Below are 14,667 nucleotides of genomic sequence, written 5' to 3' on the forward strand. Positions count from 1 at the left end.
ATTTATTTGACAGAGAGATTACAAGTAGGCAGAGAGGCAGGCAGAGAGAGAGGAGGAAGCAAGCTCCCTGCTGAGCAGAGAGCCCGATGCGGGACTCGATCCCAGGACCCTGAGATCATGACCTGAGCCAAAGGCAGTGGCTTAACCCACTGAGCCACCCAGGCGCCCCGGGTATGGTTTTTCTGATGGGGGCATTAAGAGCCGTGGTCCCAGGCTGTCCTCAGCACAGACCCTCCCCTTTGTTAATATTCTCTGCAGCTCCTACTCTACCAGTCCCAATCCTGATCTGCATTCAAGGTTTGGGCTCAAAGGGATTGCCACACTTTTGAGATTAAACCTCTACTATACTGAATATTCCCTTCCTCTGTACTTGCCTTAGCACTTACCTATACAACAGGGTTGTAAGCTCAAGCACCTGATCTTCAGAGGAAACAGGTTTATACTTTTCTTTTTAAAAAAATTTTTATTGGGGCACCTGGGTGGCTCAGTGGGTTAGAGCCTCTGCCTTTGGCTCAGGTCATGGTCTCGGGATTCTGGGATCGAGCCCCGCATTGGGCTCTCTGCTCAGCGGGGAGCCTGCTTCCCTTCCTCTGTCTCTACCTGCCTCTCTGCCTACTTGTGATCTCTGTCTGTCAAATAAATAAAAATCTTAAAAAAAAATTTTTTTTTATTATTTGAGAGAGAGAGAATACAAGTAGGGGAGACCGGCAGGCAGAGGGAGAAGCAGAATCACTGCTAAGCAGGGAGCCGGATTCGAGGCTTAATCCCAGGACCCTGGGATCATGATCTGAGGGGAAAGCAGACGCTTAACTGACCGAGATACCCAGACACCCAGGTTTATGCCTTTTAAGAAACAGATTGAAGAAGTTTTTAAAAAGCAGGGTTTTCCACAGAAAACAAAGTAGTGGCCTTCATGCAATAGCAGAATTGATGTTTCATTATTTGAGTATTTACTATTTGCTTCCCTTATATTATCTAGTTGAACACTCACATGATTTTTCCAGGTAGGCTCCATTCCTACCCCATGTTGCAGATGAGTTCATTGAACTCATGGAGATTAAGGACCCTGCCCCAAATCCCACAGCTGCCTGTGTGGAGGCAGAGGAGGGCCGCCTGCAGAGCCCACGCCTGTCTGTCTCCTGCTTCTGGGAAACTGTAAAGGGCAGGTCACTTGTTCTCCCTTTAGTTATGGATGGAAGACTAGAAGGACGTGCTGTGTGGGACAGGTCTTGACCCTTTGCCTGGACCAGTCTGCACGGTGTTCCGATGAGGGCATCTCTGAGTGGAAACCTCTCTGGGCTTCCGTGCCTAAATGAGGCAATAGCACTAGACCGCCTAAGGCTTAGCTCTCCCTGGGCTGACATTCTGTGATTACTGAGCATTGGGGGAAGAGGGGGGAGCTAATTGAGTGAGTTAGTAATTTGGTTGCCAGGGTAACTCTTTCCTGATTGGAAGGAAGGGATCACAGGGTTCAATACAGACTTTGCTGGATAGGAAAGTGGTGTCTGATCTTCGTTCTATGTCTCTGCTTATGAGCTGAAAAAGGAAGGGTGAAAATTGAATCCAAATATTGTAGCATTTGCACCTAATTGAGAACGAAATTTTGGGGCAGCAGACTTTACAGTCCTCCTTAAGATGGGCCATTCTTTTCCTCATGGTGCTTGTTGTCATTTGCCGCTTTCTGTGTTTTAACTTATTTTGTATTTTTTTTCATTCACTTTAGAGCTTGGTCTTTTAGTTCGTCCAGGCCATTTTCTGTGGCCAGCTAGCTGTCTTCAGAGGATCCTGAATGTTTTGTAAGAAAATGACTGTGGCCCATACCTGGCTTTCCCTAGTTCAGCCTAGGAATCTGGGGTAGGGTTTTCTGGGTTCTGGGGGCAGAGTCGCCGAGTTGGACAACAGAGGGGTCATTCATGTGTGGAGTTGTGCAGTGGACAGTACTGGACTGTGTGTGATGGTATTAGGCTCCTGGAGATAGGCCCGAGCTGGGAGCCCAGAGACCTGGGTTCTCGACTCCCACAGGCCTTTGACTTCATAAGTGACTTCAGTAGGTCACTCTACCCTGTCCCTTTCGATACTATTTTTCCACTTATAAAATGGTCTAATAGGGGCGCCTGGGTGGCTCAGTCGGTTAAGCGACTGCCTTCGGCTCAGGTCATGATCCTGGAGTCCCGGGATCGAGTCCCACATCGGGCTCCTTGCTCAGCAGAAGTCTGCTTCTCCCACTGACTTCTCTTCTCTCATACTCTCTCTCTTTCATTGTCTCTCTCTGCCTCTCAAATAAATAAATATTTAAAAAAAAAAAAAAAAAAGGTCTAATAACTTAAAATCACTTGTGTGAACCTTGACTTATTCCAAAAGAGGATTTGGGGGTGGCTAGTAAGAGCTGCAGGATTTTTAAAAAGAGGGACACTTAGGGCTATAGGGTATTTATTTTATTTATTTATTAAATATATTTTTTTTAAGATTTTATTTATTTATTTGAGAGAGACAGTGAGAGAGAGCATGAGCAAGGAGGTCAGAGGGAGAAGCAGACTCCCCATGGAGCTGGGAGCCCGATGCGGGACTCGATCCCGGGACTCTGGGATCATGACCTGAGCCTAAGGCAGTCGTCCAACCAACTGAGCCACCCAGGCGTCCCCGGGCTATAGGGTATTTAAAGTGCGTGATAGTAGGCATTTGTTTTCTCCGGTCTTCCTTTTTTATGGAGTAGTGAACCCCATGGTTGAGTCGAGCCTTAACCGGTCATTACAAGCCAGCACGGTTTGTGCAAGGGGCATCAAATCATGGGCCAGTTCAGCCCTGGATTGCTCCTAACCCTTTGACGTCCAGGAAATCCCATCCCCACTAAAGTAGTGGAGCCAAGGAGCTCAGGGCTACTGCAATGCCAGGGGCAGCCAGCACCTGACCACTTTCCTCCTGCTTAGCGCCCAGAGGTGGCAGCCTCCTGCAGGGCTGGAGCACCCCTCCCCCTCCCCACCATTTGTCTGAGAGCCTCTGTAATCAGCCTTCCCTTACTGAGCAGCACTGGACAAGCCTCCCACACTTCCTGGACAGGTGGGAAACAGCTGGCTTGGGGTGCTCAGGAGGAACTTCTCACAGGCCATCGGGGATGGTGGGTGTATTTGAGAGAATGGGGATGTACGGACACCAGGCACAGAGTCCGAAAGTGTGTTAGACAATTAAGATTGTATCATACAGCAGTCAATCCAGAAAGCATTGTTAGGACCATGGATGGCATGCTCCTCTTTCATGAGAAACTGAAGACCCAGTCGTCTGGTTGCCAAGAGGCAGTGCTGGGAAGGAAGGAGTAGGGACGAGGCTGTTCATCTCCAGCACCTGCCAGTTGCCGAGAACCTTTTCCTCATCTCATTTCACGGATGAGGAAACCAGAGACCACAGAAGTTGGGCAACTTGTCCAAGGACCCCATTTAATAAGTGGCTTCAAACCCTGGGTAATCTGTCGCCTAGTGTGGCTCCTTCCAGGAGGGAATAGACTGAAGTAACTCAGGGAGGGAGGGACAGAGACGGGTTGTTAGGTCACGGCTTAGGTAGAGAATGGCAGCAAACATGCCAAGGGCAGAGAGAGGAGTCCTTTCAGACACTGCCAACCAGCCTTCCCACCGTGGGTTTGTATCGTGATCGGCCCCTAACCAAGAGCTGCCCCAGCTTTAAGAACTGCCTTGTGAAACAAGTCTTCAATGACCACAGAAGGGAAAAAAAAAAGGTGATGAGCCTCCCAGTCTGCTGTGATGGCCTGATCTGATGTCCTCTGCTGATACAGTCAGAGGCCCCTTCATAAAACATCTCCATCATGGACTAGTAATCCAAAGACTCTAAGGTTTTAGTGAATGGGATTGGTCCCAAACCTGACCTCACTTTCATTTAATTTCCTGCCAGCACCAATACACACCCAGCCACAGACCCTGCTTAACTAGTGAGCTGCTCAGACACAAAGGCGCTCTAATTACCATCCCCAAGGCAGGCTGACAAGGATTCCAAGTGTTTTTAGGTTTATGGATTAGAGAAATGTGTTTTGTGCATCTTTCCCACCCGAGGCAAGAATAGGATAAAACCAACCAACCAAACAAAACAAAAGCCCTAACAAAAACCTCAATGCATTTATTAAAAACAAGTTATTTCAGTTAAGTTAAAATCCTATAATCAGGACAGCCACAATTCCTGACACTCCGGTGCGAAGTGTAGATACCTCAACAGCCACATCTGGACGATGAACAAGCCATTGAATTGTTTAAAACTAAAACACCAACGACACGGTTTTCGATCCCTCAGAGTAAGCGAACGGTATGTTAAAAAACACTTCACCACGCTTCACAATGGCAAAGCCTGCAGCTTCTCCGTTTGGAGGGTCACATTTTCTACTCGGTTTCCTTCACTTACAAAGGCGAGCTGGCATGGCTGGGGGAGGGGCAGAGGGAGGAAATCAACTCCGTCTATCCAGGGAATTGCAGCTGTTATTGCAAATGGCCCCGGAGAGTCCATTATAAGCTGCTGTGCGAGGCTGTGTCCCCGGAGTGCCCGTCACGTGGCGTCTCCCCAACCCCCAGCCCGGGCCCCCAGGAGCGCCAGCGCCACCCGCCTGGAGTAGGACAGCAGAGCCGAGGGGGCGGGGGAGTGCCGGGACCCGAGGTAAGACTGGGCCGTTTCTATGAAAGCCCAGGGCGCGGTCGCCGCGGAAGGCACCGGCGCCCAGCATGTCCCCGCCTCCCCACACCCGCGGTGGCCGCGGTGCGCGTGTCCTTAAGAGACTCCAGCACTTGCAGAACACCCAGCACTTCTCCCGAGTACAGGCACAACCCGGCAACTCTTGTGCACTACTGAAGCCCCGGAACCCTGCGCGCGCGGAGAAAACGGTGACCTTGAACCCGAGGAGGAGGGGGTCGGCTGCGCAAACACTTGAGAGAGGAAGGAAGGTTCTCTCCGAGCCTCACCTTACCCTTCCGCAGCACCGCCCGCCCCCGCCTCCCATCCCCACCGAGCGCGAGCCCTTCCCCCGCCGCTCTGAGAACCGCAGCCAGCTGCTAAGTGGAGGCAGAACACGCGTTACTCCTATCCAACTCCCCAAATGGTCCTTTCTTGGTACCGCGTGTTTTGTATTAAGAACCAGCACCCACAAGACGCGAGATGGGTTTTTTAAAGAGTCGTAAATTTTCAAGTCTGGCAGTTTGAGGTTCTCCCTGAAATCATGGTCTACTCCTGTTCCCCTCCCTCCCCCCAGTGGATCAGGAACCAGCCCTGAAAAGGTAAAGCAAGTAACTGGGATCGTCCTCGTCCTTTGGGCGCTCGGCGATCCTGAGGCGCGTGGAGTGTGGCCACATGGTCGCCGGGATGGAGGGCCCTAGAGGTTGCGTGGAATCGCACGCTACGCCGCTGGGACTCGTCACGCCAAATAAGGAGCACTACTGAATGTGAGCTTGGGGTGCGTTCTGTAATCCGCCTCAAAGAGGGCCAAGTCCTTCGGTTTTTCAAACGCATCGGGGTCCCCCATTAGTTCCCCCACGAAAATATTCGCGGTTTTTCCTTTCCCCGTCTGCATTAGCTTATTTTCCCGCTTCCAAAAACGCGAGTTCACCTGTCGGAGTAGGGATGCAGCCCTCTGGGGAATGCCTTGCCCTCCAGGCAGAGGCTGGCCCTGTGGCCACTCCCCGGGTGTTAGCTGCCAGGGACAAGAACGCCGTCGCCAGTTCTGAGCTGCGCCCTCCTCCCGCTCGCTCCGGGGTCGCTGCAAGCCGCGCGAGGGCTGCGGGGCGAAGGGGGCTCATGCACTGGGGCCGAGAGAGGCCCGGTGAGCGGGCGCTGGGGAAGCTTTGCGTGTAACTGCATCCGTCTCGAATGAAGCCTCCGCACCGCCTCCTTGATGAGGTTCCCCGAGAGCACCAGCTGCTGCAGGAGCCGGTGCGGGTCGTCGTCGCTGGTGCGGGATTCGGGCTGGGGCCCGCGTCGTTGCTGCAGGCGGCGAGAGGCGGCGGCGCCCCGCAGCCAACCTCGGCGGCACGGGCCGGACAGCGGCTGCGGGGCGCCCGGCTTGTCCGCTCCCGAAGGCCCGTCAAGGCCGGGCTGAGGGGCCAGTGCGGACAGCGCGCTGGGGCCTGCGGCGAGCTCGGCCACGAAGTAGGGCGCAGCCCGGCCCCGCACGCGGCCGCGGTCCCCGAGGGCGCAGCGCAGGGCTCCCGGGGGCGCCGGGCCCACCGACTCGGCCGGCGCCGGCGGCAGAAGCAGCGGCAGCGCCGGCGGCCGGGCCTTGTCCGCCCGCACCGACGCCGGAGGCCGCGGGGGCTGCAGCGGCGGCCCCGGGGGCGCGCACGGGGAGGCCGGGCTGTCCTGCGCCGCGTCCAGCTGCAGCGTCTCGCCGATCTGGGCCACCAGCAGGTCCACCTCGCCCGAGCCGCCCAGCGTCACCGACTGCTCCAGCAGAAGGAAGCTGTCCTCCTCCTCCTCCTCCGCCTCCCCCTCCGCTTCCTCGCCGGCTTCCTCTTCCTCCTCCCTCCGGCACGGCATGGCCCCCCGCCCGGGCACCCGGAGTTCGGCGGCGGGCAGGACTCAGTGGGTCGCGGCGGAGCGGGGCGCGGGGGTGAGGCCGAAGCGGGGCCCGGATGGACTCGGAAGCGGGAGCCCACCAGGCACTCACGCCGCGCGCCTGCAGCCGCGGGAGCCGGAATCCTACCGGCTCCGGGTGATTTGTAAACAATGGGTGACGTCGACGCCGGGCCCTACCACCGCGCCGAGCCGGGGTGGGGTGACGCGCGAGCAGGGGCTGGGCTGCGGGTGGTCGCGGGCGGTGCAGGGCCGCGGGAGGAGCCTTCTGGCGTTTGCTCCCAGTTACCTACCCAGGAGGGGTTCCCGGGAGCGGGGAGAGCTGCGTCCTTCCTCCGCCCGGTAACCAGCACGAAAACACGCCGACTCTGAGGTGGTCTGGTTGGTTTCTCCCACTCGCGGACACACCCACCCACACACCCGACCCCTCCTCCTCCGACGCTTCCTCGCTCCCCACGTGTCAGCAACGCCTGGGCCCCTCCCGCTCCTCCCCCGCGCACCCGCAGTCACCCGGACCTGGCGTGTTGGGGGAGGGGAGGGCTCCGCCGGCGGTCCGGCTTCGCCGCGGTGGGGGCAGGGCAGGGAAAGAAGGAGGGGTTTGGGGTGCAGCGGGGACATTGCAAAGGAGGGCAGGTTCGTTACGGGTCGGCCCTCTGAGACTTCCCCTCTGCCTTGTCCTCCAGTCCGCAGGGACTCTGGGAGAGAAGGACGCGCCACCGCAGGGCTAAAGAAGAGTTGATTTTGTTCATTGAAAAAAAAAAGTTAAATAGACATATAGGAGGGTGGAAAAAAAAACTTTCATAATCACAGGGTTCAAACATGTTCATATTTAATTTTTTTTCTTTCCAGCCTTTCTCTTATCAAAGTGTATCATACAAACAACCACACACACAGTGTTACACGCTTTTCCAGTTCTCATTACACCATAAATGGTGTTTATGTTATTGCAAGCCCTTTGAAAACTTACAATGATTACATAAGTTTCCATCAAGTTGCTGTTCCATAAATTATTTAACAACTCCTTTGGCGTTTGCTGTTTACCAAATTTCACCACTCTAAGTGTGTGACTAACATTTCTTTCCCTAAAACTTTTTCCATATTCATGATTCTTGTGCTAAGACCATATTCCCAGGAGTGGAATTTTAGGTCAAATGATATGGATATTTTAAGGTTTCTGATGAACGTACCAAACTGCTTAGTGTCACTGCTTAGTGTTGAGTACTACAGTTTAAAAAAATTTTTTTTTGTGATTTCATAGGTGAAACTGACATCTCCTTCTTGTTTTCATACCTCTGATTTTTAGTCAGGTAGAGCAGTTTTCTAAATGTTAACCAACTGCACTTCCTTTTTTGGCGATTTGTCTGTTTCCTAGTAAGTTTTTCCTCTTGAGCTTTTCTTATGCATGCATTTGCTGCATTTGCATGACTCCTCTACACACCAGAAGTTAAGTTAACCCTTTTCTTTCACATTTGGCTCTATCTCTTCAGGTTTTTGTTGGCCCTGCACAGTCATTTTTTCCTCTACTAAAACTTAACGAATTTTAACGTAAGCCAAATCTACAAAATCCCTTTCCTTGAGACTTCTAACACAATGCTAAATTTAGAGTCTTCTTGTCTCCAGAAAGTTATTAAATATTCAGTTCTATTTTCCTTAGTTTTTTTTTGAAGTGTCTTGTGGTTGTTTTTTGTTTGTTTTGTTTCTGTCTTCTTTTTTTATTATTTTTTAAAAAGATTTTATTTATTTATTTGGCAGAGATAGATCACAAGTAGGCAGAGAGAGAGGAAGAGAAACAGGCTCCCCACCGAGCAGAGAGCCTGATGCAGGGCTCGATCCCGACCTTAGCTGAAGGCAGAGGCTTTAACCCACTGAGCCACCCAGGCGCCCTTGTTTCTGTTTTCAAACTCATCTGGGATTAATTTTGGTCTTTGGTGTAGGGAGATGATATGAATTTTTTTTTAATTCCCTGGAGAGTTTGCGGGTCTGGGTTGTACATCTTCATTAGAACAGAGGTGTGTGGGTGGTGTAAACACAAGCCCCATCCTTGTGAGCTCCTAGTTGCTGGTTAAGTGATGGTTGTGAGAACTGGGTGGGGCTGGGAATATTTGGATGGGTCTGTGCTGTGTGAAGTCAAAAGAACCCTGAACAGGTTGTACAAAGACCTGGATTGAAGTCTCTCATTCCTGCCACATCCTGGGTGTGCGGCTCCTGGCAAATCAGTTTACAAGTGTTTTCACTTGTAAAATGGAAAAATAATCCCTGCCCTGCCTCCCTCTGAAGATTGTTTTCAGGATCAAATGAGATAATGGGAACAGGCTTTGTCAGGCATTACACAAATGTAATGTGGGATTAGGTCCAATGATTTACTAACAGAGACCTGGCTCAGTTCCAGCGATTGCCCCCAGGGAAACGGCTAATATATTAATGATAAATGTTTCCCCCTTGCAGCCCACTAAGTAAAATGAACCTGGAGGGCATTACTTCCTCGCGTTCACGCTTGAATTCTGCCTCCTGTCTACCCTGACCTGTGCTTCTTTGAGGCCTTCTGAAATCAGCCCAGAGTCTCCCAAGTCCTGAGGAATGTCACCACAGCCGTGGTTTCGCAGGTTTGGCGATAGATCCTTTCCCAGCTGGGAGCCTTCCTCCCCACCCACCCCCCAGCCCCACCCCGGCTCCATGTAGGGCTCTTCACTCACTTACTGATGAGGACCGGAAGCCATTCCCCCCAGAGAGAGCGATTCTCATTTTCATTCTGATGGTACTTACTGGAGAATTTCAGTGGGAATAAAAATTAAGGGAGGGCTTAAGGATTTCACTAGAGTTAAATGGCAATTTTTCCCCCTCCTCTCTGTAAGATGATGCCTGCCTGTAAGTAGAGAAAAGCAGTTTTATGCTCCATTGACTTTAAACATTAATGGGGCTGGTGTAGCTATTGTCTCTAAGCCAGCATCTCTGGGAGTCGGTTCTGTCTTCTTGTCAGGGTAATTCCCAGAGTGTTCTTAGTACTATAGGAAATGGAGCTTTGAGATGACATTCTTTTAAAAATCTTCCCTTTGTAATGTTGCTTTTGTGTGGAGATTGCTAAGTAAATATGCTGGGCGGGGGGGCTTCGTTATTATACTCTTCATTATAGAGGCGAATTCATTAGAGAAGACCAACTCCATTTTCTGGGGGCGCTTCTCTGGGGAGCTCTGAGAAAAGGAAGTGCTGTGCTGGACCAGTGGGAGGCGGAGAAACGCCTTGGATTAGGAATCAAAATGCTCGAGAGGCTCAGATGCAATTTAAAGTAATGAGAGGTTATCAAGAAAGGACTCAATGAGAGCTGTGCGCTGGGCATGGGGACTGCCTGCCCCAAGAGAGATGCTCAGGGTGCGTATTCAGAACCCCTCGTGGAAGGACACAGAATTTAAGGGTTTTCTGCATTAGTCTACGCTGCATTGAATTCTTCCCCAAGGATTTGCTTTCCACATGGACTTTGTTTTCAGTTACCTGCACTCAGAGATACCAGCAGGGGTACAGTGGAATGGACTCTAGGCTTATAATGCCATTTGGATCCAGAAACTTCATCCTTCTATGCCTCAGATTCTGAATGTGTAAAATCGGGGATGATCCTTTCTTTACAAAAATGCTATATGGCTATGAGGACATGTATGGAAAGGCTGAGCACATGGGCCCTTGGGGTGACACTGGAGTTAGGCTCTGGGCAGTACAAATAATTTTAGTGATGTTCAAATTAAAAAGAAGGCAAATTCTGTGGGCTACCAGCTAACTGTGGCATAGCCATACAATGGAATATTACTCAGCCATGAAGAAAGAAAGAACTGCTCATCTGCTACATTCTGCTGAAGGGAAAGAAGCCAGACCCAGAAGGTCACATATGATCCAGCTATATGAAACATCCAGAAGAGGTCATTCATAGAGCCAGAAAGCAGATTGGTGGTTGTGTAGGTCTGGGGGGTGGGAATGTGGGAGGGTGCATAGAGATGGCTGCTAATGGGTACAAGGTTTTCTTTGGGGAAGCTGAAGGTGTTTGGGAACTTGACAGAGATGGTAGCTACACAACACCGTGGGTGTCCTAAATGTCACTGAATTGTACCCACATGCTCTCTCTCTCTAAAATACATAAATAAATTTTTTTAAAAATTGCCTTGGACAAAGTTTTGTAAGTTCAGATAACAGAACAGTGGTTGCCAAGGGTTAAGAGAGGAGAGCTCTGGGGAATTTTGGAGGGTGATGGGACCGTTCAGGGTCCTGATTGTAATGATGGATACATACAGCTATACATAGGTCCTAAAACTCAGAACTGTGCACATGTGGTTAAGTCAAACATCTTGAGATGGGAAGTTTATTCCAGAATTATCCAGGTGGGCCCAATGTAATCACAGGGGTCCTTATAAGAGGGAAGAAGAAGGGTCAGAGGCAGAGAAGGAGACATAGAGGTTGGAGGACTGTGATGGCTGGCTTGGAAGGGTTTGTGAGCCAAGGAGTGCAAGAAACCCCTCACACTGGAAAAGGCAAGGAAACAGAAGCCCTCCACCCCCACCCTGGGCCTCCAGAAAAGAGCACAACACTATTGACATCTTGATTTTAACCCAGTAAGGCCCACTTTAGGCATCTGACCCTAGATCTGTAAGAAAATGAATTTATGTTGTTTTAAGCCACTAGAGTGTATGGTATAATCTGTTTCTGTTACAGAAACAGTAGGAAACTAATACACATTCTAATACAAAATCTGTGTAAATAAATGATTATTGTATTCCACCTTCAAAATGGGTTCTAAAAGAATTGGCTTCCAAGTATAGTGTTTCAACCCCAAAAGGAGCAGCTCAACCCAGTCAAAATGAGTTAGGAAATAGTTTCTGTGAAAGTGACTCGGGCTGACCCTCAAGGATGGTGTGGCATTTGTTGACAAAATCCCATTCCTTTTTCTCCAGGAACATAGCTAGAATGTTGCCCAGACCCCCTTGCGGTGAAGTGTGGCTAAATGATGGAGCAAAAACAGTGTGCTGACCCGTCACAACCTCCCTCGTAGGATCGTCCAGCATTCCCTCCTGTTGGGCAGACAGTCTGTCAATGCCTGGGGCAGTCTTAGAGGCCTCTGGGGGAAGATGGCAGCCCCCACCCTCACCGCCAACACACGACATCCAGAAATATCAATCCAGATCGTTAGAAGAACCTGAAAACAACTTTGTGTTCAACACGAAGTTTTGAAATTTGCTACAGCAAATGGCATCACCCTAACCAGTAGAGATGGGGAACCGCTAAGAGGGGAGAGAGAAGTGGGGGAGAGTAGGACACCAAAGCAACTTGGAAAAACTCAGAGTGGTTGGAAGCGAGCATCAGAGGTGAGAAAGGGGACCTGTGAGGGATGGGGGTGCTGCACTGCAGGGCACAGGGTCCACTTGTGGGCACTGGTGCATGAGGGGACCTGATCTGCATTTTGAAGAGGGTAGTACCCCCCCCCAAGAAGGTAAACCCCAAAGAAGTGAACTCTAAGGCCAGATGACTATTTAGACTCATGGCAAGTAGAGGCCTCCTGGTGTTAGGAAGGTCTCCACCATATGGATGGCTGCAGCCCAACCCTTCCCTTCTCCCATGCCACAGCTTGTGTCACCCTGGCCTTCCTCCCAGGAACACAAGTTCCATTTCCCAAGTCTCACAGGCCCTGTGTTTCACAGAATCTTGGTTAAGTTTGTCCTAGAAAGGGCAGGTTGCTTCAATTAGGCCATTCTGCCGTTCTGAGTTTTCCTCCCCCAAGTAGCTTTGTTTCTGGTTTTGGGGGGGCGGGGGAGACACAGGTGAGTCTATGCATCTGTAGACCCCAATCTGAAAGAATGCTTATGGCCTTCTCTTTCCCATTTCAGATTCCTGCCTGCAGATCTCAGGGCCTCCCTGGAGACATTGCTGGTCTTATCCACAGAACTACATGACCTCATTTGGAAAAACATAAATCTCGCCCCGCTACCTGCCCATTTGGAAATGCAGACTTGAGGGCATTGTCTAAATTCATTCTTAGCTATTTCTAGCCTCCATCCCTAGGTCTAGCGAGCTGTGCATGGCCTCCGGCTTCCCTGTGTAGTCCTGACCACCTTCAGCGGAGGACACCGGGTTGGGAGTTGGTGACCTGGGTTCTAGTCCTGGTTCTTCCAGTGCCCGGATGCCGAGAAGGGCAGTCCTTGTTCTGGGCTTCAGTGTCCCTATTTGAAAAGCAAGGGGTTTGGACTCCATTGCTGGAGGCTTCCCTGACTCTGGGAGCGTGGGTGGGCAGCTTGGTTGATTACACAGGTTCATAATTTCTTGAGACTTCCTCATATTCTTCTTACAAAATTAGGATGGCTAGAAGCTAGTTTCAAAAAAAATGATGAGGGGACAAACAGGTTTCTCTGTGTTATTTACTCTGTTTCCAACTTTGTAAAATAGACATAATAAAAACATCTAACTCAGGACCTGTTTAAAGCAGGGAAGGAAGAGTCAACTTCATCTAGTGACCAGCTTCCCAGCCCCCAAGTAAATGACGGCCCTTTGCTTGTCACCCAGGCCCCATCAAATGCACACTTCTAGATACCTGTTAGCCTGGATTTGGGGTTCATTCTTCTCTCTTCTACATGTGCTTTTATTTTATTTTATTTTTTCAAATGGATTTTTTAAATGGAATTTTTTTTTAAAGATTTTACTTATTTATTTGCCGGAGAGAGAGAAAGAACACAAGTGGGGGGGGGAGGGTAACAGGCAGAGCAAGAAGCGGACTCCCCGCTGAGCAGGGAGCCAGACACAGGACTCAGTCTCAGGACCCTGGGATCATGACCTGAGCCAAAGGCAGACGCTTAAGCGACTGAGCCACCCAGGAGTCCCTAGTATGTGGTTTCAATATTTTCTTTTCTAGCAGTCTTGCTGTATTTTAGGCTTGGGTTTTTATTTTTAATATATATAAATTTGTGGATGTAGATGGGCTATACATTTAAATAAATAAAAACTGTTGTGTTCCCAAAAGAACAAACAAAACCTGCAAGGTTTAATTGGACCAGAGCGTAGGTAATGATATCTAACACTTATTTGTAGTTAACATATGCCATGTACTGAGCTTAATGCTTTACATATGTTTTATTTTATCCTTAAAATAAATGTACAAGTCAGATATTATCTCTGAGAATATTATCTCTGGAGAATAGAGAAGTAGGAGAAGCAGCCAACCCCAAAGAAGTGGGTCACACAGCTCACAAGTGGGAGACTGTGGCTGGGTTTCTCTTGGTTCTAGCATCGGAAGTCCAGTGTCCTGGGAAACCCCCCGAGTCCCAGGCAAGCCAGGACAGTTGGTCACAACTCGGGTTCTCAGCGTATTGTCTCAGGAGATATTCTGCTAGTTCTTATGAAAATGGGGGTCATTATTTTTTGTATTACAATTTTTATCAGGTATAACTTTTTCACCTCTTACTCTCCTTTCCACCATAATATCCCTAAGAAAGTATAATTAGCTCTGTCAAACCACTTCCCGTGCTTACAGGAGGAGGAAAGGAGTTTGTTTAAGAGTACCCAGGGTGAAGGGTGCCTACATCTTACCTTTAACCAGAACTGACTTTTCTGGCAAGACACGGCTCCTTGGAACCTCCTGCTTTGAAAATCAACTGACTCGGGGGCCCTTGGGTGGCTAGCTCAGTCAGTTAAGTGTCTCCTTCAGCTCAGGTCATGATCTCAGGGTCCTGGGATCGAGCCCTGCATCAGGCTCCTTGCTCAGCAGGTAGTCTGCTGCTCCCTCTCCCTCTGCCCCTTCCCCTGCTTGTATACTCGCTCCCTCTTGCTCTCTCTCTCTCTCTCAAATAAATAAAATCTTGGAAGGAAGGGAGAAAGAATAAATCAACTGGGCCATTTCTCTGGGTTCTGAGGACTTGGCTAGGAGTTTTAAAATGTTACCTGGGATACTGGTTTTATACTGGTGCAGTGAAGTCAACAGATCAGTAAACTCCAACCACCGAAATGAGAGTTTGTTACTCACGGTTCCTAAGAGATCAGGGCCTGCTGGATCCCAAGCAGCCTTCAGCGAGAACACCAGCTACATGGGAAGAGTGAAGGCAAGGAACAAATCAATGAGTAACCCCTGAGCTCCTTAGTGGTGCCCCT

General features: G+C 50.1%; 1 protein-coding gene across 2 annotated transcripts in view; it reads right to left on the minus strand.

Moving 5' to 3' along the window:
* LOC132016662 (proto-oncogene FRAT1-like) overlaps positions 1-7,007 on the minus strand; it is a 9,139-nt gene extending 2,132 nt beyond the window's left edge. The window contains exon 1 of one of the 2 annotated variants that reach the window (XM_059398259.1): positions 6,111-7,003. In XM_059398259.1, coding sequence (XP_059254242.1) covers positions 6,111-6,519 — 409 coding nt within the window. In that variant the 5' untranslated portion in view covers positions 6,520-7,003. Of the gene's footprint in view, positions 1-4,100 lie in introns of those variants that run through there. The other variant, XM_059398258.1, reaches the window with a different exon arrangement.
* Between the last annotated feature and the right edge of the window lie 7,660 nt (positions 7,008-14,667).

The sequence above is a fragment of the Mustela nigripes genome, chromosome 4 (genome assembly GCF_022355385.1).
Source record: "Mustela nigripes isolate SB6536 chromosome 4, MUSNIG.SB6536, whole genome shotgun sequence".
NCBI classification, from domain to species: Eukaryota; Metazoa; Chordata; class Mammalia; order Carnivora; family Mustelidae; genus Mustela; species Mustela nigripes.